This window comes from Erpetoichthys calabaricus, chromosome 4, assembly GCF_900747795.2.
Source record: "Erpetoichthys calabaricus chromosome 4, fErpCal1.3, whole genome shotgun sequence".
Classification (NCBI taxonomy): Eukaryota; Metazoa; Chordata; class Cladistia; order Polypteriformes; family Polypteridae; genus Erpetoichthys; species Erpetoichthys calabaricus.
Genome location: NC_041397.2, coordinates 236,385,091 through 236,412,212, shown reverse-complemented (window position 1 = coordinate 236,412,212; position 27,122 = coordinate 236,385,091). Strand labels below are relative to the sequence as shown.

The following is a 27,122-nucleotide window of genomic DNA, read 5'->3' as shown; positions in this document are numbered from 1 at the left end:
CTGTAAAGTTTACTTTTGTCTATTAAAGAAGTGGAAAAACGCAGATTTCCATTTAGAAACATGTATGATAAACAGTACTTATTATAAATTTTATACAATCAAAAGGCTTGAAAGTTCCTTTACATTTATTCCGGCATTTCTCTTTCGATGGAGCATCCGGCCGCGGGACCACTGCTAGAGGAAGAGGAATGGGCCCAGTCACGTGGTGATAAGAATTGGTCGATTACAATATTACTTTTTTTCGGTATAGATGTTAAATACTCTGTTTGTATTCCATTTATGTTTAATTAATCAAAAGCAATATATAAACGTTTTAGGTAATGTATTTTAAGGTAAGATGTCAAAGGTCATATTTTTGTAGTTCCGTTAACATATTAATTCAAATTGTTTTATTTTTCCATTTGTCGCAAACACATGGCATTTTCTTCATCGGCCGTTTGTTAAGAAAAAATGTCAATTGATATTCTTTCAGATTTGTGTGTCGTGAGCTGCAGGGCACCGCGGGGTCATAGTTTACGCCTGCGGCCCGGTCGGGAGGAGGAGGCGGCGGCAGTGAGGAGATTGATCCATGTGGAGCGGGAGCGGTAGCGCGAGAAGACCAGAGCTACGACTGTTGAGATCTCGAAGCGAGGCCGCGTGGACTCCAACTGCCTCAACATGAAGGGGTGAGTGCAGTTCATCTGGTCGTCTGTTCGGCCCAGGTCGTTCAGCTGCCAGCGAGTGCCGGCCGAGGCAGTGGGGCTGGGGAAGCCAGCCCGTCATTTCGAAGCGTGTGGCAGCAATGGGCCCGTGGAGCGCAACCCGCGTCAGCGCGGACTTAACGAGTTTCGGTAGCAGAACCCGTTACTTGAACAGCTACTGTCAGGACCGGGAGTTGTGACATGTGCGGTTTAATGGCGGATAAATGGGAGGAGGTTGGGATGGCAAGGCTCAGTACCTAATCCCATCGCGTTTCATTTTTACTAACGATCTTGGGCATCTTCCGAGAAGATAGTTGAAGTAACATCAGTTAAGTCCAAGCGACCAAAAGCTTGAGAGATCCTCTTTACAGCTGTCGGTAACAACGGTCATCTTTGTAGGAGAGTTATTTAGCATGATTTTCAAAATGCCAAAGCACATTTTGCTCCTTGTGGGGTTACTGTCTTTAAAAAGTAAAGGATAAGTGACAAATATCTTACCATTTCAACATCAGCATAAGAAACAATTTAAAGATGCAACAGTACAAAGTTTTGAGTACATGTCATCCAGACAAGGAACCCTCCCTTAGGCAGAGATTTGTAGAGACCTTTCATATGCTATTTTCGGTAGTGTGAAGAAAGCTTTTCTCATGTTGGGGTCTAGTTTATCATATTTCAACTTCCATCTGTGTCCTCTTCTCGTTGATTTTAATTACAGTTGTACATTTCCATTGATTGAATACCGCCTTCAGCCGGGTTATCAAAACAAGACCTACAATCTAGCCTATTAAAGAAGGCTTTATGACTTGTCACACTACTGAAATTAAACAATCTCAAGAGCGCAACTTTCAATTTTCAAAATCCTCCTTCTAGAGAAATCGATGTTGGTGGACAAAATTTTAAAAAGATAGTCTAATGAGGAAATATCATTATTTGTAACAAGTAAACCATCTCCCAATCTATATACTGTATGGCAGTTCAACATGCATGGATGAAATGATGTAAAATAATGCTTATTGTTGCTTACTTATAACTAAGTATATATAAAGATTTCTCCAGCTTTTAAAAAAAAAAAAAAAAAAAAACTCACTTATTTTCCTTAACTGTATGTCCATTGCTGTTACAGACTGTTGAAAATAACTGCATGCATCAAATCACATTACAAATGTATTTTCTGTTGGCAGCACAGAATAATTGTCACTGGTTTTATAGTACTTTATTTTCCTAAATTTTTGCATCTCTGCATTATTTTTAGTCGTTCAGTCATCTAATATTTGTAAAATACATCCGTGAACACTCTGCAGAAAAAGAATTGTTAGTGTGATAACTGCACCAGTGTGTGCTGAAATTGACCCCTTCAGAAATCGACAGTTTTAAGTTTGGAGAAAATAATGTAATGTTATGTCATCACATCATATAGCATTCACAATAAAATGCAACACACCAAAATAAGATGACGGAAGGGCTAACACACAGACTCAAGCAGCTGTTTAATGGTCTTTGGAAAGACCATTTATTGTTCCTTTAAGAAGGTACCATGTTAGCCCAATGAGGACGCTGCTCTTCTTTTTAAGGGGGATTTCTGTCGTCCTGAGAATTCACATAGTGCCGTCTTCCTTCTTTCATTTGCTGGATCCAATCATGCTGTTCATTGCACCTTGTTTTAAGCTCCTTAAGTGTGCCCGGCGACCCCCAGTGTGTCTCACCTGCCTGTTCTGTGTTGGGTTGAGTCGCTACACTAATGATGCATATTATTAAGACAAAAGTAGCCAGAACCCTATTACCATTTCATTCTGCTGTCCAGGATTGTTGTTATAGCATGCATTTTCTGCAGTACACATGTTTATATAAATTCAGTCACTGAAACAACACACTATCAGTTTTAGGACATGTATGCTACACACTACTTAATTGCATGTGAACATTCAAATTTAGCAGTTTTTTTTTTTTAGTAACCAGCTACTTACTGTGTTTGTCATGTGAATGTGAGGGCAGCCCCAGCTGCTTTGTTTTTGCCGCCTTCATTCATCTTCACAGTTATACCAGTGTGTTCTTTACGTCATGTCAGAAGACCAAGTAACAAGGGCAGCTTTCTGATGTGCTCTACCATGGTAACAATGATACGAAAAGTTGGTCAGCCAGTTTCATATTTTTTTGTCTACTTCATTTGAAAGGAGGGACAAGCCAATCATCAATTCCAGTTACCCTATTCGCTACACCTCGTTACTCAGTAAACTTAACACCATAAAACCATTATTTTCTGTGTTGAAGTAATTTCTGCACTTATTCTACACTGTTCTTTCTCTGGATTGGTTATGGATTGGGGGGGGGGGGGGAGGATGCTTTTTTTTTCCACTGTTTGACTGCCTCACTTCAAATATACTCTCATTTTCTTCTAATGTAATAGATTGATTAGTCACTTAAATTTGCTGTGCATGAGTATGGATGTGTGCTCCAGTGTCTTCTGATCAATTGACTTGCCTTCGTTTGCTGGTTCATCTCAGAAAAGCTAATAATATCTGCATTTAGGTGAATGCCTGAACCTTCAAACACAGTCAGTTATGTCTATTTTCCATTAACACCAGGAACCAGAACTAGGCTGACAGTCTGGTTTCCAGTGTTTTTTCTTTCTTTTTTTTCCTTTATGAGCATAAGTGCTGAATAATGTTTGTTTAGAAATTTATGTCAAGTATTAACAATGGATATTTATGTTTTTACTTGGAAGACAAGGTGAAAGACACTGACTTGGCATTGGTTTGTTTTGCTGTTTTTGAAATGTTTTGACTCAGGAAATGATTGCTTGAAATAAGAAAAGAGTGTCATATTGGTCGAAACAAATTTCTTTTTCTACCTTTTGATATTTCTCTACAAGTTTTCAAGTCATGCTCAAAACAGTCATCATTTCAAACTAGTGTAGTAATGGAAAGTACATTTAAGATCAAAGTCAGGAAAAACCTCTTTACATAAAGAGTTGTAGGAATCTGCAACAGACTAATAAGTCCTACAGTAGAAACCTTGACAATCTTTAAGGAGTATCTGAGTAGGACTTTGGAACATCTTAGTAAATAGATTAACAAACAACCCTGATTGACTGAGTGGTTCCTCTAATTTGTCAAATGTGTTATGCTGTGTTCTTCTAATAAGTGCTTGCACTTTGTTTATGGTCTTCTGCACTTTGATAACTTTTTGTACAAAATAAAGCTGATGACAGAACTAAAAGTACATGTTTGAAAATGGGACAGAAAGAAATGATGCTCTAAGGTACAGTCTTGTTACATACATGGTAACACATGCTGACACAAATTGGAGACCACAATGCCAGTGAGACCTTTTTGAAGATTCAGTTTTAAAGATTTGCTTAACTGTTTTGTGAAGAATTAATGTATTTTACAGAAACACAATATTTGTATACTGCAGCTAGATATGGATATCTGTCCCTTAATTTAGTTTAGTATGATTATGGCATATACACATATTTAATTTGGTTTGTTTTATTTTACATAGCCATCTGAATAATCTCAGAACTCTTGTACAGGTTGAGTAAGAGTGCAATAATAATAGTCTTAAACTTATAACATGTAGGTAAATACACATCATAAATAACATAACATGAAAATCAGTATTTTTGGTTAATGTATAAACAAAATAATTCGAACAAGTTCCAGCTAACAAATGAGTTGGTCATCTTAAATGAAATGGAGAGAAAAGTAAAACGTTGCATTTCCTCCAGTTTAAAAAACATATAAGCTATGCACAATTTAGACAAGTATAGCCTTAAATTGAATTTTCATTAATTCAAGAAACTTGGCAGAGATGTTGGGTTACAAAATAGTGATACCTTTTATTTTCAATTCGGCCCAATCCTTAAGTGATAGATGAGTTATCATATTTTGGGGATGTTATTTCAGCAAGATTGTAACTTCAAATACTTTTTGCACCAATTTTTCTTTTCATCAAAATAACTATGAATGTCTTGTTGATGATTTTGCCTATGATTTGAAAATGAAAACATTAGACATGGAAGTTAGCTTTACTGTGAAAATGTCAAATGTGTTTTTACTGTTTTTCATCAGACATTTTTTTAAGTTTCAAGGTTGAGATTTTTTTTACTTCCTTTGCACATTTCTTAGCTGTGCCTAGTGTGGGAGAAATATCAGTAATTTGCAGTAATCTTTAAAATATATTTCTATAAAGTATTTCACCTTGGGATTAATAAAGTTTATTTAATCTGAAAAGTAGAACAGGCCAAGGCCACTTATATTATCACACAACTTATGAGAACTGCAAAAATTTAATACACTTGTTGGATCTAGCTAGTATTGTTTACTCCTTTTCAGTTTAAATGCAGAAAAAAATCTGTTTTATTCAGAATGTCAAAATTGGGTAAAATCTAAAACAAATAACATGCTAGACATCACAGTAGTCCTGACCCTACCAAGATTATACAGGCATGTCACTGCAGATATTTAATAAATAATTAAATCTAGCTTTGTTTTAATTTTCTGTAAGATGCTGTGTTTAAAGACTTTTCTTTTTCTGCTCTTTCTTGATTTCCTCAACTCTCACATTTTACAGAAATTGTCAAGAGCTCCTTTCAGAAAGAGCAATTGCACATTTCAAGTCTCTCATGCAAATATAATGCATATATGCTGACCCATTAAAGGAGCTGAAACACAGCAGCTGACAGAGAAGATAAGCTGTCTAAGTTAAACATACAGGTGAAATAATTATGTGTACGAAAACAGTACCTCACTTTTCAAAAAAGAAAATGTAAAATAAAAATAGAGGAAGATCTAGAGCTCAGAATATAAAATTACGTCAGAAAAATTGTGAAATTTCTTCCTGATTTAATGAAACTGGAAACACCTGTTGAAGATTCACTTTCAGACATATTTTTTATGGATTAAAGTTTCTTGTTATGTAACATTCTGGTCTTTAGAGTGTTATTGAAACATGAGTGGTCTTCATCTTCTGTATCCAAGCCTGTAGACAGTCTTATTGTCCCACATGTATACAATATATAAATAATAATGACAAGAGTTTAGTGTTTTAACCATATGCATTTAATCTGTTTTTGGCTAAAAATTCCAGTAACTTTGTTTTGGAGGTGGTATTTTGTTATTGTTTTAAGTGTTGTTCTAGTTTTCTACACCTACTTTGACTTCCTTAAATACACACACGCACACAAACGAAGTAGCTAGCCTTGTCCATGATATAGTCTAGTGCTTAAATCTAAGTGCAGAATCACCATCAAATAGAAACAAATTTAACAGAGTGTAACTCCATTCTGCAGTATCTTTGATGCATTGTTACTTGTGACATGCTCACTCAATGGAATCATTCTTTATATATCCCTTTTAAAAAAAAATGCAGTACATTTTCATTCCCTTGGATGGCATATACAGTTAATGATGTTGGGATAATATAACCTAATAAAATCAATGTTAAATTGAAAAAAACGATTTTTGACACTATCATCCCTGTGTTTACGTGTCTCTATTGAAGAGCAGTTAGTGACAGAAGATGACTGTTTAAACAGCGTTTACAGAGCGTAAACTGTGTGAAGAAAAAAGTGATTTATTGTGTGATAATAGTGACAGTTCTTCAGAAATTGACAGTAACCGCATGATAGATTCTAGTTTATGTGTTAGCTTGTGAAGATGAGGATCTTGCTCAACCGGTAAAATATAATGCCACTTGTGAATGTGCATGGTGTGATAAGAGTGTTGGGCAATTTTTAAAGGTACCTTTCAGTGATCTCCAGAGTGCAAGACAGGTGATTCCTTACAGATTTTTAGTCCGTTCATAAGTAACAGCATGTTAAATGTAAGTGTGACTACACCGGATGCTCATGTGGTTTGATGTCAGTTGTGATGAGCTACTAGCTATATTTGCAAATTTTATATATAAAGTCATAATGTAAAAGCTTGAAGTCAAAATTTGCTGGACAACAAAATCATTTTCTTTTGGAAAGAAAATTACACGTGAAAATGTTTTGGTTAATTTCTCAGGTGTCTGCAATTTGTTCACAAAAATTTGCCTGTCACTTCACACAGGAGGAATCATTTTTTTGAAATATAAAACCATTTTTGGGTGCACTGATGGATTTACTAACGTCTACATACCTGAGCAGAATGTTATTAACTGTACACTTGTGCTTTAAAAAGTTGTTTGGCAATGAAGTAATACAAACCTTGAACATTTACTGAGCTGGGCATATCTCTGCTGAGCAACAGGTAAAGTTTATTCGTAGCTAAACAAAAGTGGCTAGAGTGTGCAAATTAGCGAAAAACCTGCTAGTGTGTTTTTCTTAATTTATTTTATTTTTGTTTTCTTGCATTCAAAGCTGAAAATGTCCGATATTATGAAAATAATTTATGACAATAATTTGGTGCTAGGATAACATTTTAAAACATTTTTACCTCTCTTCTTTTATTACCTTTCAAAATATACAGTTGAAGGATCATACTATTTGTCCTTAACGTTTGAAATGTATACAGTATATATTGTTCACAATCTTGGATTCTGTTTCTGACATTTTTTGGCTGTCCATTCCCCTCTTGCATGCTCCTGCTCATAGACTACTTGGTGTTTGTGTGCTTTGGCTACTCAAGTCTCCAAATTTTTCTGTGGGGACTGAACAATGATTCAGGGCCTACCCTTTATGTCCCCAAGTCATGGTGAGGCTAACCCTAAAATAACCGGCATTTTATCAGAGTCATGTACCCTGGCACAATTAGAGTACAGTTAACATAGTACAGAACAGAAGACCAGCCAATTTAAGCAATGGGATCAATTAGAGGTTCAACATCTCGGTGATTATGAAACTGGTTGGAACAGAGGTTCTGCATGACTAGGATAGGAAAGCACTGGCATGAGCAAAAAGAAATTCTGATTACTTATGTGAACAAAGGCAGCTTAATTGGAAATCTGAAATAATTATCAAACATTTACAAGAATAATTTCAAAAAGGTTCGGTTAAGGCATTTTCGCACATAGTTCCTTTGAAGCATTTTTGGCAGAATTTGGAAAACGTGCCCCTGCAATCTAATTTGTTTAGGTAGAAGTGATCATGGCAGTCGCAGTTTCGTGTGGACCAAAACAGCCATATCAAGACTTTTTACAAATGGTAGTCTTAGTGCGGTACCGAGCGAACTCTGGGTTGGTTTAGCATTAGATATGAGTGTGATCCAACAAGGAACCAATCTAAATAGAAGAAATACTGTGCATTATGGGGAACATTTCTACCAGTAATTAGGCAATCTTGGTAGGTTTTGGTATTGTCACTGATGTCCCGATTTGATTCTGATTCACAGTGTTCTGATTCAATTCGACATCGATTTTATCTTGACTGAATTAGTGTGAATAGCTATATTTGATGTGGTGGCTATTTTAGAGATTGCTTAACCATGCATATAGAACATTAATATAAAGTGACAAATTTCAGTAACACTTTATTTAAAGGGTCTCTACATAGTGACTTTATAACATATGCGTAAGCATGGAATAACATTTAAGACGAAATACTTGATTAGTAATGAACAGTTAACATCAGTATTTCAAAGATGTGTAGCAAAATATCATTTCTCTTTAAAAAGAAAAAAAAATACACTTTTCACCGCACTGCACTCATTCAAAGTTCACCATAATTGAACTAACATATGTATCGCTATATCAGAGTCCACACATATTATGTTTTAAAATTTTAACACAATGCAGTGGCATCTACTTTATTAAACATATCATCTTGCAAATAATAATATTACAAAATGATCAAATATTGGTTCTTAAATAATTATGTTGCTTAATAACCTATTCAGGTATTATGAATAAGATGAATACAATTTTTTCCCCCTGTTGGACATTTAAAATAATCTTGAATTAGTTGAAATTAAAGAAACAGTGGGAAGACTCATTTCCTTCAATAATTGTACAAGTTACATATATCTTCAGTTGCTTATGTGTACCAGTCACGTTAATCAGTCTCAAAAATGTGTCCTCACAGTTCCTCCTCGGACAAATTGGAAGCGTTTTTAAAATGAGGATCTAGTGCTAATGCTCGTTGACGGCGGTATTGGATGAATAGAACATAAAAAGAAACAAATCCAGCCATTGTGACTGACAACTCTGTTAATATGATCTGTGTGGTACAACTTATGAAGATTCTTCACTCCAGCTGCTTTGTGCACAAGCTTATTTTGGTATTGCAGGCCCGCTCGTGTGCCCGTGCTTAAAGAGAAGTAACATTTGTTGGACTTGGCCAACACACAAACTTGTGATGCATCAGCACATTGGAAATGCTAGAAAGGTTTTTGGAACAACAGCCAACCATCTCAGAGCTCTGCATACTGTATAGGCAGTAAGGTCGCTCGCAGTTTGACTGGTGTGCAATGCACGTATCTGCAGCACATCCTCCACCAGTGCCCAGTTGTTTCTAATGTGGTGACATGTGATTCATCAAATAGGAATCTGCTTCCCTGGATGTTCACCTGTCGCAAGTTAGGCCTACTTTCTCCACAGACCTGAGAGATGTGGCGAGGCTTTTCTTAAGATCTTCATAAAGCCCAGTGATAATAACTTCACTCACTTGCTTTCTGGTTGATATAGCAGTGTGAAAACCTGCATCATTTGGCAGAAGCCCTTGTTTTCAACAACGGTGTAGGTTCTCATATATCTTTACAGATAAAGACTGCAATAATTATTTTTTGGGCACGAGGCAAATTAAGCAGAAGGTTGGAGCTACCTGCCGTCTCCGGTGTAGATTATTTAGGCTCTACTCGTTTGGATGTTGACTGAGTTTACATTTATGTATGACATCAGGATAAATGATTTCTCAAATCTGTTGTGTTACAACAGTACTTAATTTCTGAGCTGCACAGCTTACAAATGGCTTTGCTTTTATCTTGTTCTTTACCGGCACATAGTTTGAATCTGTAGGAAGTCCACACATCTGGTTTAAGTGTCTGAGGCTCTGATTTCAGTGGAGGAGGACACACCATTTTATGCTGTCCTACCTGCAGCCAGACCCTTCTCACTCTATGCAGTGTAGTAAATTGATTTTTCCATAGAAAGCCTTAACGAGCGCATTAGTGACATCTGCTGGATCAAGCGCCAAAAACAAAGATAGGCAAAAATCTACGTATAGTAATTGAGCAGGATAGAAATTGACATCGATCTTGAGATTTTAAGAATCAATATCAAATTGTGTAAATGACAAAATAACGATTAATCAGAAAATCAATATTTTTAACCAGGCCTAAATCTCTGTACAAAAATAAATCCATGTATGCATAGTTATTTGCATAAAACAACTTGTACAAGTAAGAGTCAGTCAAATCAATCCTAGAACCAAATATAGCTTCACAGCTTCATTTTTTCTTTCTCACAATTGGATCAGATAACAATTGATCATGAAGATTGAGTAGATCAAACTAACCACATACAAAGTTGGTGTTAAATGAATGTCCCTTGCATTCAACGAACAAACTCCCTAATCTTACATGGCAAGAGTAACATTCACAGTTTGAGTGTCTTATTAACACGATCACCCTTCTGGCATGATGTGAACACTGTAGGTGTTTTAACTTTAATACTATGTAGTAAGTGTGAATTGAACATTCCCAAGTTAACATTATTAACAAATATTTAAAGACCTAAAGACAGCAAACGTGTGATTTGACATGACCTAAATAGAGGCTATGAGAGAATAAATACACATCATACAGTGAAGTCAAATTCACCTGGTGATATATCTACTGTCTAAATGAATTTGATGTAAATCACTGTATGCCTTCATCAGATCTTGTTATAGAGTCACCTAGATTTTCTCTTCTTTATCAGAGAAAATACATTCTGCTTACAGAGCTCTGCTTGGTAAACAAACCACATAATAATTGCAAACCACACAATCATTGCAAGTGCAGCTCTTATCAAATCTTCCTGATGAATTTTCTTGTGGGGGAAAATGTGTTTTCTGTACACAGCTAAAAGGTGCTTGTTTGAGTGAAAGTTTGATGTATGAAAAGCAGGCAAACTAATTACAAGTTGAAACAAAGTAACTGACCATCTCCTGATTTGGAACAAAGCAAAGTTTAGACAAATCTAATAAAGGAAGGGGAAGTTTAGAAATTTAAAGCATCAGAAGTCTGACATTTGCAATTTGAACAAATTTGATTTGTCCTTAACTATTACTCTAGAGTAAGTTGTTACTACCTTGTTGGTGTCTGCTCCATATACTGGCAAATTACTTTTTAGAACAACCTGATTTCAAAATGTATTGTTGTAAAATCAGCTTTAAAGTATTTGTGTAAATTTAAATAGCCTGATTTTTCGTGGCCATCTCATATTCATGTGACAATGATGGTGTTTGAATTTTTATTATTAGTTTTGATTTTAAACGGCTTTTTTCAGTTACTGGACAAAAAATGACAGTGAATAAATCTAGTATGCACATGTGGTAAGACCATGATGATCATCATATTCTGTATAAATGCTACCTTATTAATAGGCAGCTGGATGATAAATTGGACTGGACTGCCAATACTGATTCTCTGTGCAAGAGAGGACAGAGCCGGCTATACTTCCTTAGAAGACTGGCGTCCTTCAACATCTGCAATAAGATGCTGCAGATGTTCTATCAGACGGTTGTGGCGAGTGCCCTCTTCTACACAGTGGTGTGCTGGGGAGGCAGCATAAAGAAGGACGCCTCACGCCTGGACAAACTGGCGAGGAAGGCAGGCTCTATTGTAGGCATGGAGCTGGACAGTTTGACATCCGTGGCAGAGCGACGGGCACTCAGCAGGCTCCTATCAATTATGGAGAATCCAATGCATCCACTAAACAGTGTCATTTCCAGACAGAGGAGCAGCTTCAGCGACAGACTGCTGTCACTGTCCTACTCCACTGACAGACTGAGGAGATCGTTCCTCCCCCAAACTATGTGACTCTTCAATACCAACTTTGGGGGGGGGGGGGTAAACGTTAACATTATTCAAAGTTATTGTTTGTTTTTACCTACATTTTTATTACTCTTTAATTTAATCATATTTTTTTTTTGTTTTTTTGTATCAGTATGCTGCTGGTGGAGTATGTGAATTTCCCCTTGGGGATTAATAAAGTTTATCTATCCATCTATCCATCCATCCTTCCTGTAAATGCTACCTTAAATTGCCCCAAGACAATTCCTCCATTTGTTGTTCCGTTGAAGGGACCGCCCATTTTGTACCACAAGTAAAATTCATTAGATTAGTCATAAAGAGATAATAAAAGTCAAAATATACAATATTGTTTTTACAAAAAAAAAAAAAAAGCACAGTATTTCTGTATTTGAAAACAATAGCTTGCTCCACTCTGATATTCTGAGAAAGTAAAACTGAAATATTTATTTTGTGTGGCTTAAGGCAATATCTCACCCTAATAAAAATGCTGCAAGCTTTACTTAAGATGAGCTTTTTCATATATGCATTCATTCTGTTTATCCACTTTGGCCAATAATAGTAATTATAGCTGTTTACATCAGGTGATTAATTGCTCAATATAGTAATACTACATATGTCTTAAATTACCAAAACCATATTCAATTACTTTCCTCATTTGTTGCGACATGCTTGAATGATCTCCAATCTTTCTGGCAGAAGTATTTTTGAATAGATGAGACAGAAAAATGGCTTGGTGTAAAGCATACAAAGCCTTTCACAGTAAGAATATTATTATACCAGCAGCCAGTCATGATGGCATTGTGATTACATGGAAATTCTTTTGTAAGTTGAAGCTGAAGCATAGTTGGGTCATACAGAAAAGTAGTTGTCCTAAATGCAAAAGCAAGTCTAAGTGAAAAAATTCAGACTGAAACCCAATTAGGGATATTGTGGCAGTAACTGAAACAAGCAGTTCATGCTCAAACCTACTAGTGTTTCTGCATGAAATTTTCTATAACCATGTTAGAGACATTTGGATTTAGTCCATTCATTAGTGCCTTTTATCTTAGATTTTTGGGTGAAGACCTGAAAACATTTCATACCAAAAAGTAAGCAAATACTTTTCTATAATACTGTGTCACACAAGCTGTGTTTTGAGAGCTGTAATAATTTTTATGAAGCTCAAAAATGTTTTCACTATCTTATGTGGCATTGATGATTAGTATTGTCAAGTTGAATTTTAAAATGTTTTAAACTTTTTTTTTCAGTGGTGGACAGGGGTCAGCATGGGCAGTCTGACTGGTCTGTGGCTACTTAGCCCCATACGCAAGCTGTGATACACTGTGTGTTCTGATGCCATTCTTTCATTGCTAGCATTAGGTTTTTTAGTTATTTGCGTGTTTATAGTAGCTCTTCTGTCGGATTGGACCAGGTGGGCTAGTCTTTGTTCTCATGCGCATTAGTGAACCTTGGCCACGTATGACCATGTTGCCAGTTCACTGGTTGTCCTTCCTTGGACCACTTTTAATAGGTACTAACCACTGCATACTAGGGACACTCAACAAGACCTGCCTTTTGGGTATACTCTGACCCAGTCATCTAGTCATCACAATTTGGCCCTTGTTAAAGTTGCTTAGTTCCTTATGCTTACCCATTTTTCCTGCTTCCAACACAACACTTTCAAGAGCTGACTGTTGACTTGCTGACAAATCTATCCCACCCCTTTACGGTTGTTACCGTTATGAGATAATCAGTGTTGTTCAGTTCATCTGTCAGTGGTTTTAATGTTGAAGCTGGGCTATGTGTTTGTGGACCATAAAATAGTTATTGAAATATCTTAATCTGTTCAGTGGATTTTTGAAATTGAAATGATCTTTCATAATTTGGTATGAAGTACCAAATATTGAGATTTGCATTTGGGTTTTTCAGTATATGCATATGGTTTGTAAAAGGTAAACTCTTTGTTTCATTTATAAATTCTGAAGATGCCAAGATGCAATTTTACTTTATTTTCCATTTTTATATTACCATTTTTGTTTGCATCCTATTGTTTGCATTTTGTTTGTTTTAACAGTATATGTTTAGAAAGGTTTTATTATTGAGAAGTGTAATACTTTAATAAAAAAAACATTTTGTTGATCAATCAATTAAATCTTCTCGTTTACTTTGAATGTTTATTATTAGTAAAAGCTGAGGTTGTCAGTCTAAAAATGAAGAATGTTTAATGGTTTTTAATGTTATTGAAGTATAATAGTTAATAGAGCCTGAAAATTAGCAAACGGAGAAAAAGAAACAGAATTTAGACAATTTATTTTCCTTTAGGATCTATTTTATTTTAGATTTGACGATCACATTCCATGGAGTCATAAACTTGGGCAAAATAAATATTAACTAATTTTACTGATAATCATGAATTGACCCCAGGATGATTAATTGCTAAGTGATGTTTTTATGCAGTACAAGTAGTTCTTTTCAAATATTTGTAGAGAGAAGGCACATGAGGCATCTCTGAATATTTTTGGTAAAGCAGATTCCTAGTGATCACTGTGAGTAGTGTAAAACAGTTAATGTTTTTCATATCTTTTTCCCTGTTGCAGTTTGGGGCTCAATGCCACAATTTTGTTTTTGTTTATTATATAAATTGCATATGACATTGACATTATATATAATATATATATATATATATATATATATATATATATATATATATATATATATACACACATACACACACAATATATATATATGTGTGTATATACCTCATACCTAGTGTAGCAAGGATAGGCATAAATTTCCTGTGACTCTGAAGTAAACATAGAGTAATAAAATGGATGAGTGGTTGGACGCACAACTGTATCCTTGTTCATTACATTTCGAGGATAAATGTGAATTGAAACATTTGTTCATTTTTTGGGGCTATGTTTGATGTTGTATTAAAACGTGATTCATTTGACATCCTTTTAACTCCCTCATCTAAATGCATGACCCAACCAGTTAAAATGACTGCACTTTGTCTGCACTTTCTCAGACAAATGTTTGTCTCTTCCTCAACTCAGTCTCCATGAAAATTTTGTCAGTTGTCTTAAGATATTCTGACATGATACAAGAAATCCCAAGAAGCATGCAGTAACATTTGATCAAAATTACATAAATGGTAAACATAACCTTACATTTTTGTGTTCAGCTTCAATGTTTATATTATAAAACACCTTTCTGTAACCTATAATTTACTAATAAAGCATTTTCAAATTTAAATCAAGCTTTTTTCCCCTGACATCTGACTTTCCATTGTACATCTCAAAACTTTAATGAAACTAGGGGGCTTCACCCCCTGCTCGCTTCGCTCGCCAACCCCCATGTTTGGTTTTCCGGATACACACTTTTAAGATTTTTTTTTTCTTTGAATTGTTGCTATTTCATCAGTTTCACTTTTATTTTAGAACTTATGTAAAAACAATATTTGGAATCTTTCGAGTCCCAATATGCTGAATCTTTTAAATGAGGTCAGTGAGACATGTGTTTAATGACTTTGTACCATAATTCAGGATAGGTTTCTCTGTTTGGAATTTCAGCACAGACAAAGCGATCTACATCATCAGCAGTTAATAATTTTTTTTTTTGCAAAGTAACCAATAAATATATGTCAGGTAAAACATGTTTTTGAAATTCTCTGACTTAAACTTCAAAGCCTTACAATATTTACATACTTCTGACATATCACCCGTGTCCATATATTCGATCTCTATTCGCCTTTTAGTTATTTCTCAGAGTAATAATTTTTCTTTTTTTGACACTGTCGTTTTTTTCTGCTTTCATATTCTGAATCTTGCTCTGCATGTGTTTCATGCCTATGTTTTTTTTGAGTCTTTTGAATTCCAGTTTTCATTATCTCTAACCTGCTCTGCATGTGTTTAGCTTCTTTGTTTTGTAACCTTTTTATGACGTTTTACTTATTCTACTCTTTATTTCTGACCTCGCTTTGTCCTGCTTTTTTTTCAGTGACACCTGGTCCGTGGTGATTATTTTCCCTTTTTTGAATAATAATTTCCGTTTGTTTGCGCTACTGCGATCTTTACTTTCTTTTTGTTATACTTTCTAATTTTCCTACTTTCATATTCTTTAACTTTCTCCACATTTGTATCGCGCATACTTTTTTTTTTTTGAGCCTTTCGAATTCCACTGCTTTCTTGATTGTGAGTTATTATGAGTTTTCTGGTCAGCATGTGTATAGCACCAACGTTTGTGAACGTGTTTATGAAGTTCTACTTTGTCTTTTACTCTGTCTTTTAATTCTGAGCCCGATTGGACGTGCTTTCTTTCAATTCCATTTGTTACGGGCTGATAATTACTTTCCTTATTTTCTGAATTTGCACCTAGATTATTTTTACTTTTTTGCTCTTTTTTTTCTCTCCAACGCTTTTGAGTCGCTTTTCTCCACGCTGCATTCTTCTTCGCTTATTCGTCACCGTTTCATTTATAACGTATTGTACTTCTATGCTTTATATGCGCCGATACCCTGGATCTGTGTGTACTCAAATCCTTCACAAGACTGAATGTTTTGCTGCCCCATTGTCTTATTTGATATTGATTGAAAGTAGGGCGTGTCTTGCAAGAATCTCAAGTTCTACGTCATCGCGAGACGGTCCTGGGTCAATCTCTTGGCACAATGTCTCATGTTTAAGGTCCTCGCGGATCTTTTAACTGTCTTCCGTGATCTTAACATGAAGATCATGTCTCGATGCCCTACTGTTTCTCTCCAGGATTTTTTTTTATAATAGAGATACTAGGGGGCTCCGCCCCCTGCTCGCTTCGCTCGCCAATCCCTGGCGTTGGGGCATGACAAAGAGTGAGATGTATGAATTAGATATAGAATAGTGTGCAGCTTTGGATGATGCGCATAGAAATAACAAATAGAGTGTTTGGCATATATTAATGTTTTATTGGAATATTTCTTTGTATACAACATTAGTAGTAAAGATGGTGTCTTGTCCTTGAATGAGTCTTCCTTGGCATGGATCATTTATAATTTTAACTCTAACGTCAGATGAACGTCGAACACGTGAGAAGGCAATATAAAGTTGTCCATGTCCAAAAACGGGTTCAGAGAGGTAGATGCCAACCTTGTCCATGGTTTGTCCTTGTGATTTGTTGATGGTCATGGCAAATGCAGATTTAATGGGGAAGTGTCGGCGTTTCAATGTAAAAGGTAAGTCAGAACTTGTAAGGTCAATTCTAGGAATTAGAACAGTATTGTTAGCATGTGATCCTGTAAGAACTGTTGCTTGAATAACATTGTGTGTCATGGTGTTGACTACTAACCGTGTGCCATTGCATAAACCCTGTGTAGTGTTAAGGTTTCCTAATAGCATGATTATTGTTCCGTTTTTAAGGCTAAGATTGTGTTGTGGAAATCCGGCTGGGTTAATAGTGTTCAAATATTGTAAGGGGAAATTAAGATGGTCATTGTCCTCATCAGAGTCAACTTTGTCAGAGCTTAGAAAGAGCCGTGCCTCTCCAGGAAGTAATGAAATGACCTGGTTATTAATGTGATGAACATTAATATTTTTTGGACAGAATATAGTCTGTTGTGTTAAAAGAGGTATTTGGTCTAATGAGACCGCTGTTCCAAATATCTCCGTAAGTAAGTCGTCACAGATAAAGGGTTGAGGAATTGTAATAATATCTGGGTGAAGTACATCTGTATTGGTGAGTGTACCATCTCTCAGTTGTAATAAGCAATTGTTATATTCGGGATCTGGACATCGCATGTGTTGTACTAAGTGTATCTTGAACTATTGTAGGATCTAATGCAGTTCATAAAGTTTTTACTTTCAGGCACATCGTTAGTTAGAAGCTTCTGTAGATATTCAGGATATGAATGTAAAGGAGGCAGTCTAATCTGCCCTTTTTGACAACAACGTGTAAATTCATTATTTGTATTGCCAGTTGTTTCTTCTGTGAAGTTAAGTGAATGACAATGATTGCAAATGACATTCATTAATCCCAATGAATTTTCCTCAATAGTGGATTCCTTATTGAAGGCGTTTTCAGCCATTTGGCGTAAGCGTTTAACATGTGTCTGGCGTTGATGTCCGCGACGGGCATGTTTTGCTTTTGGCGTGTGATTGCCTTTTTGTTGCATGTCCATTATTTGTGACGCGCTATTTTTTTCTTTTATTTTATTCGCCTCCGCTTTGCGCAAAGTCCGTTTCAGTCTACGTCGTGCATTGTTTGTATCGAGCCTTGTCCGTTTTTGTATGTCGGTCATTTGAGCTTTCTGCTTTTCGAGTCTTGCTTTCTTTTTTTCTGTCAGTTCATTTGCGCGTTGTACACGTCTCCGTTCATTTATTCTGTCTCTTCGCTCCCTTTTTTGTATGTCTGAGACGCGAGCTCTTTCGGTTTGAAAGCGTGCTTGTTTCGATGCAGCACTTTGACACGCGCGCTGTATGCGTCTACGTTCATTGTGTCTGTCCATTTGGGCACGTCTCTGTAACGGTGTCGCTTGTGCTTTGCGTTTTTTGATCCGAGACATTTTTTCTCCCGGTGTTTCAGAAGCGCGTTTTATGCGCCGCCATCTATGTTCTTGTTTCTTTCGTGTTCGTGTGTTTGTTCCCGTTATCCTTTCCGAATCGTTTTGTACCCGTGACCGTGTATTCATGACTTGTTTCTTTCTCAGCATGCGAAATATGGATAAGTAATAAGGAGGATCGCACTCACTGTTAATATGTAGCCTTTTCTGCAGTTGAACGGTTAATAGTGCTTTATTGAAAGGAGATCCACCTATGCTGACACCTATGCTGCCTAGTGTGAAGGTGTCGACGTTCACTTTAGAATATGTGGCTTTGGGTGTCACTTCTTATGGATGTGTGGGGGGGGAGGGGGGGGATTGTTGTTGCGCGAGCGTCTTCTTTCTTTTTGTGTTCCTGTGTCTTGTTGAATCCCCCTCTTTGTGTGTGTCCCGTCCCTTGCTTGTAGGGTCTGTGGGGTGGTTTTGTGTTCTTTTTTTTTTGTCTTCCGTGGGCTTGTTGAATCCCCCTCTTGGTGTGTGTCCCGTCCCGTGCCTGTAGGGTGGGGGGGGTTGTGCCTTGCTGTTGTGCGCTCGTCTGTTCTTTTTTTTGGGGGGGTCTTGTTTCGTGTGCAATGTGTTTCGTGCTTTGCCCGCGTTTGACTACTTTTTTATGTGCCTTTTCCTTTTTTCGGTGCTTGTTGCGCCTCATTTCTGTGACTCCTTTTTTTATGTGCTCACTCCTTTTTTCTGTGGTCTTGTCCGCCTCTCGCGGCCCCTCATCCGCCTTTGTCGCCCTCTTTTGTCCGCCTTTCTCGGCTCCTCAGCCGACTCTCGCGGACTCTTTTTTGCGCCTGCGCAGTACGTCTTTTTGCGGCTACGGCCCATGGCCGGATGTCCCTGCGTCCATCCGGTTTAGCATTCTCGGTTAGTAATATGGATATGACATTATTTGCATAAGTCCTTGAGTGGAAAGACATCTTAGAGTGTTATTTTTTGCTTTAATTTTTCAGTAAGTCTGTGTTTCACAAATGTGGTTATATTTGAGTTAGTCTTTAGTGGCCAGCTATTTTTGATCAATCTTCTTTTGTTCTAGTAGCCGGATTGAGCTGGGAGATGTGACACCACACAACATTAAACAGCTGAAACGGTTGAACCAGGTCATCTTTCCCGTCAGCTACAATGATAAATTCTACAAAGATGTGCTAGAGGTTGGAGAGCTTGCTAAACTTGGTAAGGATGTCATTTTGAGAACATTTACCAAAAGTTGGACTTTTAATGTAATGAATTGATGAGGTTTAAAATGTACGTGTACTGCTGTTTTAGCACCAGCCTGAATTTTATCTAGTAAAGTCTAATTAGAATTTAATTTACCATTTCTTCTGTCATAGTTCCCTGATCACAAAATATGTAATTTTTTTTCTTTTTAAACAAATAACTTGTTGTGCTCCTTTAGATATACTTTGTAGCACTTGCCTTTTATGGAGGGAGCCGTTCTCTTTTAAAGCAAGCAAAAGCTGAAATATACCTGTTCATGTAAGATGGACAGCTACTTAATATAGTAATATAATTTTATATTAAATGTAACTTTTGTGTAGATTTGTAGGATTATCATTGTTTTATGTAGTATACATTATGGGTATTGTAAAGCAGATTTTGTTTTGCTTAAAACAACACTGTTTTTATTTAGAATATATTTTAGTTACTAAGGAAACAAATGGAATTTAATGGAACTGACAGCAATTTTACTTACAAACTGCAGCTGAGTATGTCATAATACTGACCTTTTTTACCCTGTGTTATAGGCTTGATTGTTTTTAAAATAGCAATAAAGATTCATATGGCATTGCTTCTTTTACTTCTTGAATATGGACCACATATGCTTGTGGGGTTAATTCCAGTGTATACTCTAGTAACCTGAGATTTGCTTTAAGAAGCCTAAATATTTTTTTTTTCTTCTAATTTCCAAAAGGTCAACCAATCTCTTCAGATATTAAATAATTCAGATATCAAAGTTGATCCCAAAGTAGTAGTTCTTATTTATCTGACTTGTGCAGATGTCCCCCACAGAATGTAATTATGAACATACTCCTAAGAACATGCTAATTGTTTCATAATGGATAGATATTTCTGTCTCAAATCTGTTGCATGTCTTATTTTAACAGAAATAATGATTTACAAGTGCTGATATTTTTATTAAGGACAAAGGTTTGTCTACTTTAAAAATCGATTTATTCAATGTATCACAAGACTTTTTGGCTGGTTTGAAAATGCTGTAATTCATATCTCTATTTCAGCATACTTCAATGACATAGCAGTGGGTGCAGTTTGCTGTAGAGTGGATCACTCTCAAAATCAGAAGAGGCTTTATATCATGACCCTAGGGTGCCTGGCTCCATACCGTCGACTTGGAATAGGTATTGATTTTTATAGAGGTTCCATAAGTTATAAAGTTTAGTTGAAATTTGCCTTGTATCTGATATTGCTGGGAGAGACTCATACTTATACAGGATCAGTCTTTTTCAGTAATTGCCTTTCCTCAATCCTTAGGCATAATATTGCAGTTTTGGCTGAAAAGTGTTATTTTTTTCTAGTAAATATAAATGCTTTCCAAACCTTCAGTGTTTTTCAGTTAGTATGCAGAAAAAAGTCATCATTGCTCATTTTCAACCTGCCACTCCCAAACTTTTCTAAAGCCACAAACAGCCTCCACATTGTGAAGAATTCTAGGGTACTCCAATGGCAAATGAGATGGAGAGAATATCTGTAGCTTGTCATAGGTCTGCTCTTGGGTCTCTTCCTAGGCAGTACCTAATACATAACTCCATTGGGTGTGGTTTGTCAAGTGGCTTCTCCATTGGGTGTGGTTTGTCAAGTGGCTTCTGTGGATATAGGTTACTGGTTTTTCAGACCATGCTCCTACTGAATGGTGAAGTTCTTAATCTTGTTGCAGAGCATTAGCTGCACGGTACTACACATGATTTTAATTTGGCAGGTTTGGGTCACTACTTATAGGTGATTGGTATAGTTGAAAGTGGTGTCCCAGAGTATATACCATACCACAGTTGTTGTACTGATTTGTTGGTTAGTCTAGTGATGCCTGTGCCTTCTTTTGTGAGCAATTATTTCCCCATGTTGGGCAGCTGCTGCACACGCCTGCAGAGAACAATCAAATTATTATTTTTTTTTTTTTCTGCAGGGAAAACCTGGGGTTTGGTGGCAGAATTGGCACTCCAGCCACCATAAAAAAACCTCACACTGTTCAATTCCATTTGAACTAGTGTGGTGCTGAGGTGTCACCTGTTGCATGGCTGCACTCTGGTCCTAATCTGGGATCCTGAGTTGATTTGTTATGTGGTGGGTGCAGCAATGTGCTGTATCGGCATGTGCACCGAACATCTAGGAGAGTAGTGACCCAAAACTAAGACGTGCAGATTCTTATCCCAGATGTGTCACCCTTGCCTTATAACCACTTTAGGCTCACAGTCAGATGAGGCAGAGTACAAAATCATCTGGCAAAGATACGTTTCTCCAATGTCTAAACCAGTTAACTTGCCTAGTTATCCTTCCAACGACAATAACAAACAGGAAAGGAGGGGTAAACCAACCCTAGGTGAGTTCTTTGTTCACCGTTATTGGTGATTCTCATTTTTAACCCCAGGATAAGACTGCATGTCCCATCATTTACTAAGGGATCACACTTCTCATCCACTCGAAGAACCTAGTCATAGTTTAGTTCTAGCAGGAGCAGTCTGGATTCCATTCTGGCTGAGAAACTGGGCACTAGCTTTTTTTTATTTTTTTTGACTGGGATGTTACATGTCTTCTGTGCATATTTTGAGGATAGGAACATTCTTATGACTCTGCTCAATCTTGTAGGAGGTAATGAAAGAGTATGGGGGTGGAGTCCTTACCATTGGGTTCAGTATAAAAAAGAAAAATAAAAGTCATGATGTTTTCTCATATAGCAATAGATGTCAACATCTTGAGGGAAAGCAGCAGCCTAAAAACACCATCTCTAGATTTTCTCCTCCAACTGCACATGCTACTTTGATAAGTGCAAGTTTGCTATGACACACTTGAAGTATTACCATGTTTCCCCAAAAATAAGACAGGGTCTTATATTCATTTTTGCTCCAAAAGATGGACTGGGGTTATTTTCAGGGGATATCTTTTATTTATTCAAGTACAATATACATTTATCCAAATACAGTCATGTCATCTTCTTCTGGAATATTGTCATAACTCTCCACATTCAAACCCTGAATTTCAGCCTGAATTTCTTGCTACGCTTTTAGGATCCTCCAGGATCGATGTGCATGCTTCGATGTTTGAAGAATGGTTCGATGTGGTGAAGCAAAATGCTGACATACAAATGCATTCATGGTGCTTTGATATTCAAGCGTCGCATATTCCCCAAAGGAATGACATGATTCACATACCATCTTCTGTGCCGTCTTTTTTTTTTTTTTGCACCTTTACAATATCATCAGAATGTACGGCGGCGTATTTGAGCCACAGAAAAAAAGAAAATAAGGACATAATGAAAATGTTTATTTTGTGATTTAAAGTGGAAATGACAGCTTTAAACTCTAAATGTCCTCTTTAATCCCGTAGTTTACTTTGTCATTAAAGTAGACCGTCATAAACGTCATCTTAAAACCGACCCAGTTGTTAAATCGCTACACGCTTCTGGGTCTTCCTCCTGACCTGATAGCAGCGGCAAGCAGCATTGCCACACAGAACACGTTAAATTTATAATATTCCAGCTCTCTGCACATTTGGAATTCTTAGATTTATACTTTATCACTTTCATAATGAAATGCATTAAACTATGTGTGTTACATTTTACAGATAAATCGTTAACTTTGTTTAAATAATGTATACTGCTAATAGTTACACATATGGGGTGGCACGGTGGCAGAGCGGTAGCGCTGCTGTCTTGCAGGGAGTCGCGTCCCTTGTGATCCCTGCCTGGAGTTTACATGGTTTTCCTGGTGGGTTTCCACAGTGTGCTCAGTTTTCCATCCAAAGACATGAAGGTTTGGGGATTTGGTGAAGCTACATTGACGCCAGTGTATGTGTGTGCTTGTGTTCACTTTGCGATGGGCTGATGCCCCGTCCAGAGATTTTGTTTCTGTCGTGCGCCAATGCTGCAGGAATGGGCGCATCCCTGAACTGATGGATGTAATCATTAAACATCCTTTTCAGAGATATTGTCGCAAGGTGTCCTTGGAATTTAATGGATGTTTCAGGCACACGGGTCACATCGCATGAAGTATATAAACTTGGCCTTAGGCACCTTACTTTTAAGCTGACGATCTTGACTAGGGCTTATTTTTGGGGTAGGCCTTATATTAATTACAGAGCAGCCTGAAAATCATGTTAGGGCTTATTTTCGGAGTAGGTCTTATTTTCGGGGAAACGCGGTATGTACTGATGTATGTATGTACAATTCACATTCATATTATTAAAAGTTGAATGGCTGGCAAATTACTTTAATGCATACATAATGTTAAAATAGTAATAATTCCATCACCCAACCATATTTTCAGGTGTTTTCTTTTATAACTTTTTTTGACATTGTACCTTTTAATGACAGCACTATAAAATATGTGATGCCTTTAATTTTCAAGCAAATTCCTAGACAGAATCTGTGACCATTTAGGAAAAATATTCACCAGTTTGAGGAAGCAAATTGAATTTAATCTGAATATAAAGTGCAGTCATAGCTCATAACCTGTGTATATCTTTGCATATTGTATGAATAATTCAACATTTAACTTTTTGCTTTGACATGGACAAATGTCCTTAGATCTGCAGTAAACAAAAACTGACCATGTACCCCATGGTACAACCCAAACCCCCCGCCCCCCCCCCCCCCCCCCCCTCCCCCAACATTTTTATTTTTTTTATTTTTTTTTTTTTTTTATTTCATTAATTTGGCTGCCATGATTTAAAACAAAAACATGTTTATCACATTAAAGGTGTTTTATAAATGGAGGCTGAAGAAAGCTAGGCATGGCAAAATATGCATATGTTCAGGATTGGTGTTACTTAAAACCATTGATAGCAGCAACAAATATTTACTTTGAGTAGCTGAGCACCTGTTTTTTTTTTCATTCTATCTCTCTTAAAAAGAGTGATATCCCCATAACAATAATGGATATTATCATGAGTTACTATTGCCTCACAAATTGCTGACCTCACTGTTGATGTCTCCATTGACTGTTTTATTTTCTTCACAGGGACAAAAATGTTGAACCATGTTTTAAACATATGTGAAAAAGAAGGTACCTTTGATAACATCTATTTGTAAGTATCTCCTTGAAAACTTTTCTTAGGTGAAATTAATTAGTATGGTAGAGGCATATGCCTGTATGAATTGGGTATATGGAAAAAGAATATTAAAACATCTTTTATTAGTGTCCTTCCTAGGATTTTGTTCCCTGCCTTTTGCCTGAAATTTTGGCTGCTGTTACCCTGAAGTGGGTTTTGATATGATGGATGGATGTAAAGTATTTTTCACTGCCTTTGGTGGTGATGTTTTTCAGATTTATTGATTAAAGAAGGGTGTTTTATTTAGTTACATTGATCTAGGTTTACTTAGATGTACTTGGGTAAATTTCAGTGGTTTAGTTTTTGTCTAACACCTGAAAGTCTTCTTTTACAATGACTTTTATACCAGTCTTTATTCTGAAATACATTTTTTGATTTTTTTTTTTTCTTCTTCTAGGCATGTTCAGATCAGCAATGAATCTGCCATCGATTTTTACAGGAAGTTTGGATTTGAAATTATAGAAACAAAAAAGAATTATTATAAGAGAATAGAACCAGCGGATGCACATGTGCTTCAGAAAAATCTCAAAAGCTCCTCCCCTGGTCAGAGCCCCATTGTCCAGAAAGCTGAATAAACATACCACACCAAGACTTTAACAGATGACCAGTGCTAGAATCCAGTGGCACCATGGTTACGACTTTCTTAAGAAAAAATGTAAACTTATTATTCAAAGGTTGCATTTATTTTGCAGGTGAAGTTCTTTGAAATTTTACTGGCTATTTTTTTCACATTAGTTTATTCAACCAAAAAGAGACTGACAAAATTATCGTCCTAATGATTGCCAACGTTAGCCTATACACCATTTGCATAATATGGTGAAAAAGTTACCAAGCAAAAATTTCAACAGATTCTTTTTCCATAATTTAAGCATAAATTATTTTTTATCTGAGTATCAATTCGGTTTTAAAGGGTAAACAAGGCTTCACCACCATCAGAGAACTATTGATGACAACATGCATACAATTTAAATGACTTTGAAGAAAAATTTCTGCACTGCATTATTGCAGTCAATAAAATACTTTTGAAAAGAGATGTTTCTAATCAAAAATAAAAAAAAACACTGCACTGACTAATTTGGCAATGATTTGCTTTAAGCAAATTGTTGACTCAGTTGTGTACAAGTGGTTTTTTCCATTGCTTTCACTTGTTATCTGGTCTTGCCTTTTGTGGCACTAGAGTTCTTGTGTTTTAAAAAAGTTACCTGCAAATGTCCCCATGGAAGAGTTATCTGACAAATAACTATTGTTTTAGAGGGCAAGCATTTATATCTTTGTTTTTCAGCTGTGATGTTTTTTTGACAAATGCATTTCTGTAATAGTGCTACCCATGCACATTGTCCACTACACATCTGTTTTTTCAGTAACTTTAAATGTTACAGGAACAGCAATTGATTGTGGGTATAGCTAAGTGGCTGTTAGCTGATTATCCTGCCTATACAGTGGTTCAGGTCTCACTTAATGAAAGACAATGATAAAATCTAAGGAATAAATGATGTTTTGTCTCTGAAATGTTATGTCACAAAGTCCATGATGACCTCATGGAAGTAAAACTAGTAGGATCTGCCCTTTCTTTAAGGAACCTTTCCTTATAGGGGAAAATGCAAGGTGTTTTTTTTTTTTTTTTTTTTTAATAGAACTATTGGTGCTTGCAGTTTTCTCTTAACATCTTTTGGTTTATAAGGAGTGTTTTATTGCAGTGCTATATTTTAGTTGTCAACCGAGTGCCAAGCACTACTCAACCACATATAGGAATGGGGTTTACACAGATTAGGACATATCTAAAAGGAGATATATTTTTGCTTAGCGTGCCATGTTAGTTTAACCAGTCCACTGATCAACTTCAGGTTACATGGATTCAAAAGCCATTACAGCAGTGTTGATAGTAAGTGAATTTGTTATGCAAGTAAGCATTTTTCTACTGTAGGAAGCCCACTCACATCATTAACAAAGCAAACTTTCAATTCAGTTCAAGTGTTACAGATTTCAAAAGGTTTGGAAGAATTCTGGAAAGATAATAAGTACAAAACTTGGTTTACATTCAAAGTACCCTAAACGAATTCTATCAAAAAAGGGCTAAGTTAAGTAACTCCTATTGCTGTGGTCTTCTTTTGAATGATTTTTTATATAGCCTAACCAAACTAAGCACACACATAATGTGTGTGAGGTGATCTAATCATTGGATGTGGAAGACTCATTCATGGACCAGCAGTTGCACAGTTTATGGTTAAACTCCTGTACCATTTAAATTTTCTAAAGATGGAATTGCTCTTTGCAATCTTTGGTGTTATGTTCTCTTCCCCATTGTAATTAAAGCATGAAGTTTTTTTTTTTTTTTTTTTGTTTTTTTCTTGAAAGAATTTTATCTTTTTCTGGAGCTCTATAATATAAAACTTTTTAACTTCTAAATAAATGAATACTATTTGCATTATATCTCGTACATGGATTGCAGTGACTTTAGATAAGTTTAATGAATTTCTTATGTTTAGCCCTGTTTCTTACTTGAGATGTATTTTGATTTAAATTGTGATCAGTTTCTTTTATATGATGCAGATCAAACATAGCACTAAATGATTGATGTCCTAAACAGTATTCCAGGGAACAAACCTTTATGAAGTTTAAATATATGAAGTGCATTAATGGCATGATGATGATTTTATTCCATGAACTGTTTTAATGTTGTCATCT

The 27,122-nt window shown here is 36.3% G+C and overlaps 1 protein-coding gene across 2 annotated transcripts; it reads left to right on the top strand.

Moving 5' to 3' along the window:
* Window positions 1–499: 499 nt before the first annotated feature.
* On the top strand, window positions 500–26,867 carry naa50 (N-alpha-acetyltransferase 50, NatE catalytic subunit). Of its 2 annotated transcripts, none has more exons than XM_028800463.2 (5): window positions 500–665; window positions 19,198–19,331; window positions 20,396–20,515; window positions 24,347–24,413; window positions 24,835–26,867. In XM_028800463.2, exons 1-5 carry the CDS (start codon window positions 658–660, stop codon window positions 25,010–25,012), a joined length of 507 nt encoding a protein of 168 aa, XP_028656296.1. In that variant the 5' UTR covers window positions 500–657; the 3' UTR covers window positions 25,013–26,867. The 2 variants fall into 2 exon arrangements, with proteins under 2 accessions (XP_028656296.1, XP_028656295.1); XM_028800462.2 differs by having other exon boundaries at window positions 502–665; window positions 19,195–19,331.
* The last annotated feature ends 255 nt before the right edge of the window (window positions 26,868–27,122 follow it).

Coding starts and splice junctions, on each gene's coding strand:
- naa50 (XM_028800462.2), top strand. Junction 20,516..24,346: donor ATACCGTCGACTTGGAATAG/GTATTGATTTTT, acceptor TTTTCTTCACAG/GGACAAAAATGTTGAACCAT. Junction 24,414..24,834: donor ACCTTTGATAACATCTATTT/GTAAGTATCTCC, acceptor TTCTTCTTCTAG/GCATGTTCAGATCAGCAATG.